We start from the raw sequence: 5,970 nt of genomic DNA, 5'->3' as shown, positions 1-5,970 counted from the left end.
TTGCAGGCACTATCAGTGATACCTAGGGAATCATGGGGCGGTGCTACTTAACGCTCTTACCATGATTCGATGGGTTAAATAAAAAATGAGTTCTGACATTTTATGATCAAGGAGTTGATGCATAGACTGAGGCTAATAAGGGTAAGCCTGGACCCACAGCTAGCTGTATCCCTGAACCATTAAGGGTTACACAAGTACTGGTTTTCCTGTTCCCGTTGAGATAATAAATTCAAAGAGTTGAATTTATGATAAACAAATTTGACTGGATCGATAGATAAGCTTTATAAATGGTTTATAAAGGCTTATAGAAATTTTGAGAGCAATATTAATTAAAAAGGGTTTAATTAATTTTTCCAAGTAGGACTTGGAGATAAGGATCCATAATATATATAGATATATATATATATATTCGATATATATATATATAGATATATAATATAATATATTTATATATTATATTATTTTGGGACCTTATGTTATTATAATATTAAAATAAAGATTGTTATTACACTTGAGTCAATAAAATCTCTGACCAACATTTGGCTTGCAGGGCATCTACTCTAACATTTTTTGTCTTTGCTTCCTCTGATTCGATTTCCTGGGTATTCCAGTCTCTTGATTCTTCTTCCCTTTTTCCATTGGTATTCCTTTTGCTCGATCTGGAGGAAGTTTTGTCTCAATTCTAGGTACCTGCAAATTAGAGAAAAAATTTCAGCAATAGAATTTCTAGCAGGTTTTGCAATAACTTCCTTCAACTTATCCTCATTCATATCTTTCGTGTATTCTTGTGACAAGTGATCATTGATATCAATATTATTAACAACACTTTCACAGCCAGGAATTTTCAGGGTGTCAAAAATATGAAACTTAACAATCTTCCCATCAAACTCCATAGAGAGAGTGCCATTGTTAACATCTATGATAGACTTCAAAGTTTTCAAAAATGGTCTCCCGAGCAAAGTTAGGCTATTCAAATCATTGTTTTTCATGTCAAGCACATAAAAATCAGCAGAAAAAATCAATTTATCAACTTGCACAAGAACATCCTCTATCACACCCCTAGGATGAATAATAGATCTATCAGCCATCTGGAAAACAATTTCAGTTTTATTTAAAGGCCCTAAGTTTAAGGAAGCATAAACAGAGTATGGCATGACATTAATCGATGCTCCTAAATCTAACATGGTCGTATCAAGCTGAACATCTCCTATTTTACAAGGAATAGAAAACATATCTGGGTCCTTGCATTTTGTAGGTATTTTTCTTTGAATTACAGCAGAAACCTGTTCTCCCAATTCAACTTTCTAACACCCCTTCAGTTTGTGTTTTCTCTTCACAGTACACAATGCTTTCAAAAATTTATCATAGCGAGGTACTTGTTTGATAGCATCTAATAAAGGAATATTCACCTCACACCTACGAAAAACTTCATACAACCCCTTAATTCCTTCATTCTTCCTAGATTCTTTCAATGCTAAGGGAAAAGTAGCTACAGGTTTATACTCAGAAAGGGGGGGAAACTTATCTTTCGGTGCTTCTTGAATTATTTCTTCCTCCTTTACCTCGGATTTCTCCTCATGTTCATTCTTTACCGGTGTTTGTACCTCCTCATTATGGACTTTCAACTCTCTTCCACTCCTCAAGGTGATTGCACTCACATTATCCTTTGTATTCACCACTGTTTGTGAAGGTAGGCTGCTAGAACTTTGTGCCTCCAACCAGTTTATTGTTGTTGCCAACTGCCCCACCTGAGTGTTCAAGTATTGGATATTTGCTCGAGTTTCCTGTTGAAAATTCAAAGTTTTAGTTTGAAGATCCTTAACAATGTTTTCAAGAAACTCACCAGGCTTTGGAATTTGAGGACGCTGTGGCTGTGGAGGATACGTTGCCCTGTAAGCTTGATTATTCGGCTGCACATGAGGTGCATGCTGATTCACCGAAGGGTTTCCATATCTGAGGTTCAGATGATCCCTCCAACCTGAAGTATACGTGTTCGAGTAAGGGTCATAATTCCGCTGTGGTGGTCCTGGAAATCTTCCTGCTGCATTAACTTGCTCAGTAGATCCCTCTTGAAGTGCAGGACACATATCAGTTGAATGTCCCACTTTAGCACAAATTCCACATTCTCTTGCAGTCTGTCCATTCCCTACAGCCATTTGACGCACAAAAGACGTCAGTTCAATCAATTGCTACTCGAGACATTTACCTCGTTATTCCTTCTAGGTGTCGGATCACATCTACTGGTGCCAAATTGTTGAGAATTTGCGGCCATGTTTTCGATCAAGTTCCTTTCTTCTTGCGGCGTATTGTCTACGAACACTCCTCCACTGGCCGCATCTATCATACTTCTTTCATGAGACAAAAAACCTTCATAGCAGTATTGGATTAAAATATTTTTACTTATCTGGTGTTGCGGACAACTAGCACAAAACTTCTTGAACCACTCCCAATACTCGTGAAGTGACTCTCCCATATGCTGTTTGATGCCATAGATTTCCTTCCTGATGTTTGCTGCTCTCGATGCTGAAAAATACTTCTCTAGGAACATCCTTTTCATCGCTGCCCATGTCGTGATGGATCCAGGAGGTAGGTAGTATAGTCAATCCTTCGCAGCGTCCTTGAGAGAAAATGGAAAGGCTCTTAATTGGATCTATTCCTCCGTTAGTTCATGGGGTTTCATGCTTGTGCATACTACATGGAATTCCATCAGATGCTTGTGGGGATCCTCACCTGCAAGACCATGAAAAGCAGGCAATAAATGTATCAGCTCAGATTTTAATTCAAAAGTAGCATTATTTTCTAGAGTAGGAAAAGTAATGCATAAGGGCTGTTGATTTGGATCAAGAGTGCCCAGTTGTCTCAGGCTCATATTTGCGTTGGCAGCCATCTCTTCTTGTCTCCTACGAGCTTCTCTCTGCCGACGATGGAAAGATCTGTCTATCTCTGGATCATATGGAACTTCTTCTTCTTAAGAGTCACCTGAAAGCATGAACAAACCAGAGTAGCACTGGGGGAAAAGAATATAAATATAAATAAAAATAAATAAAAACAAGAACACAAAATAAATTAAACGTCTTCCCTCGCAACGATGCCAAAATTTGGTAGCGCTAAGTCGTTCACGCCCAAATTACCCAACTCAAATCAGATAACAAAATATGCAGTAGTGTGAGTAGGGATCGTTCCCACTAGGAAAGTGAAATTTAAATAGTGTTCTTAAAATACTAAAAATAATAAAAGGGGATTTTTTGGATTTTACTAAATACTATGCAAGAATTAAAATAAGAAAGATCAATAAATTAACGAGACTTGGTATCGGTCGACTACACCCTTAAAATTATTCATTCAATCATCGATTCCCTAAAAATAATTAATTCACATTGAATATTCATCATTGGAAATTTAATTCCTGTTTCACCTTAATTTTAGTTAACTAGACACCAGCGTTCTAAGTTAACCCTTACCTCATAAATTAACCCAATACCAGCGATTAGATTTAAATCCATGGCAGCATTCAAATGAGTAAAACTAATGAATCTAGACAACAAAAATACCGGCAATTGTATTTAATCTATCAATTGTTATTCTTACGATTTAATAAATTCAACCACAAAAAATATTAATCATAGTTGCTTCACAAATTAGATGATTCAAACAATTAAGGATTTGAATTCTAATTTAGCAATAGATTGTATGCCGAAATCCTAGGGTGATCAATCCGAAAATTTCACATACAAGCATAACAATCGATTCTAAACAACTCTCGATACTCAAATAAAATCAAACAATGAAAATCAAAATCTCCCAAATAAATAAATTCAAGGGTTCGTCTTCCTCAACCAAGTACTAAAACTTAGCCACAACGATTCATGAATTTTATAGAAAAATTCATGAAAGAAAATTAAATCTAAGAAAAGAGAGAAGAAACCTAGCCGCCAAGAGAGTTCTTCAAGCTTTCTGCCGTCCAAAGATGATGATTTTCGAGTTCTAGATGATATTTAAAGTCTAGAGTCCTTCTCAAGAAAGTTTCCTAATTAAAATATAATTCCAGAACTTTACGTCTCGCTCGCTCGATCGGTTGAAGTTGACGGATCGAGCGAGCATAAAACTGTCCACTTTCTGTTCTTATTTTCTTCTGGTCGCTCGATCGGTAAGAGTTGACGGATCGAGCGAGCATACTTTTTTCCAGCAAGCATCGATTTTGAAAAATTCATATCCGGAGATCTAGCCGTCGGATTGAGCTGAAATTTGGACAGCTACTTCAAAAAATCTTGTACTTCATTTTGAAGTGTGAAGATCTGATTTGGCTTTTTTTAAAATTAAAAATGATTTTCTGACCATTGCTGCTTCGTAATTCTTCTCTTATCTGGCTCTTTCCTTCCATCTTTAGCTCCATTTCTTCTCTTTTCCTATCTCAAATCACATACAATGATTAGGAACTGTAACATGAATTTAATCAATCAAAACGCACATAATCCTCACAATTTAACTTAATCAAACATAGGAAAATAGCATCACATCATCTTTCTCGTAAGATTATTGCTTACATGTTTGAACATAGGGGCGAATCCAGGATTAAATATTGAGAGGGGCCAGTAACATTAGTGGAATAGATAAAAAAAAAAAAAAAAAGTTATCATATATAACAATAAAATTTAAATACGTTATAATTTAATCAAATAATAATCAATATCCATCATTAATGAAGATTCTGAAATACATCGTTATTTTCCGAATAAATTATAATTTAGAACGTTTCTCTTGCATCTCAAGAAAAAATCTACTAATTTTTTTTGAGCAATTAGCTTCTCAATATATATCAACAATAGTCATTAAGAATATTATTTATTTAAATATAACACATCTTAATAGAAAGAAAATCTATCAGTTTCAAGTTTTACTTTGTATCATAATGATCATTTTATCTAGTAATAAAAAATTAATATGAATGAAGTTTTTTTGTTTAAAATAAACATGTCTTACTAAAATTTAAAAGTGGATTAGAATTCAAGATAATAAAGAAAGATAAAAAAATCCTCACATAAAAGTGAGATGAAGAGAGGGAAGAGACAAAAAATTGGAGTCAACAGATCATGTAATTCTAATTAGTTTTGTAGAATTAGTTCAAAAATTTAAAGCTGCATTAACTATTATTATATTAATTAGACTTTAGATATTAACTACAAAGAGTACTCATACAATATCTAAAAACTATCATTATTTTTTTTTGGATCGGTTTAGAAAATTTTGAGCTTTATGTGATGAATGAAAAACAAAAACAATAATATAATAAAATTATATAATAAATTTTATATATATATAGATATATATATTGGGACCATGTCCCTCCGCCCCTGTTTGAACAAATGGATGCCCCCTTTATACTGTATGAGATTAGACGAGATTTATTTGATATGGCTCCGTGGAATGCACTAGGTCCCGATGGTTTTCACCCGGGTTTTTTCTCTAGATTTTTGGGACTTGTTAGAGAACCTCACATCACCAAAGTGTATCTGGATCTGAATGACAGAGTTTCTTTTGGGGAAATGAAAATTGAATTATTCCCATACCATTCTTATCCCAAAGGTTAAGAAGCCAACTCTAGTTAATTATTAAAAACCAATCAGTTTATGTAATGTAAAAACTAAGATCGTTGCTAAATATTTGGCCAACCGATAAAGAACTTTCTTCCTGAAATTATTTCGCAAGAATAAAACGCGTTTATACAAGGAGACTGATAATCAATAATATTCTGATTACATTTGAATGTTTACGTTTGAATGTTTACATTTTATCTGTACCCGCACCATATGCAAAAAGGGGATAATGGTGCTGAATAGGGGTGCAAACGAACCGAATCGAGCCGAATAATGGTAAAATTTTAAGGCTCGAATTTGGCTCGATAAGAGTATATTCGAGTTCGAGCTCGATTCAAAGTTCGATGATTTCAAATATTTTGGCTCGAGCTCGGCT

General features: G+C 34.5%; 1 protein-coding gene across 1 annotated transcript; it reads right to left on the bottom strand.

The window, feature by feature from the left end:
• Window positions 1–555: 555 nt before the first annotated feature.
• On the bottom strand, window positions 556–2,344 carry LOC140873943 (uncharacterized). Its single transcript, XM_073277226.1, has 5 exons — window positions 2,242–2,344; window positions 1,890–2,146; window positions 1,410–1,784; window positions 747–1,088; window positions 556–690 (listed from the first exon to the last, which is right to left on the bottom strand). The coding sequence occupies exons 1-5, from the start codon at window positions 2,342–2,344 to the stop codon at window positions 556–558; spliced, it is 1,212 nt and encodes a 403-aa protein (XP_073133327.1).
• Window positions 2,345–5,970: the final 3,626 nt, after the last annotated feature.

This window comes from Henckelia pumila, chromosome 1 (genome assembly GCF_033568475.1).
Source record: "Henckelia pumila isolate YLH828 chromosome 1, ASM3356847v2, whole genome shotgun sequence".
Lineage (NCBI taxonomy): Eukaryota > Viridiplantae > Streptophyta > Magnoliopsida > Lamiales > Gesneriaceae > Henckelia > Henckelia pumila.
The sequence above is the reverse complement of the archived record's forward strand: the minus strand, read 5'-3'. Positions and strand labels throughout refer to the sequence as shown.

Coding starts and splice junctions, on each gene's coding strand:
- LOC140873943 (XM_073277226.1), bottom strand. CDS start 2,344: ATGATAGATGCGGCCAGTGGAGGAGTGTTCGTAGACAATACGCCGCAA. Junction 1,089..1,409: donor AAGTTTTTCGTAGGTGTGAG/GTGAATATTCCT, acceptor ATTGTTTTCCAG/ATGGCTGATAGATCTATTAT. Junction 691..746: donor ATGAGGATAAGTTGAAGGAA/GTTATTGCAAAA, acceptor TCTAATTTGCAG/GTACCTAGAATTGAGACAAA.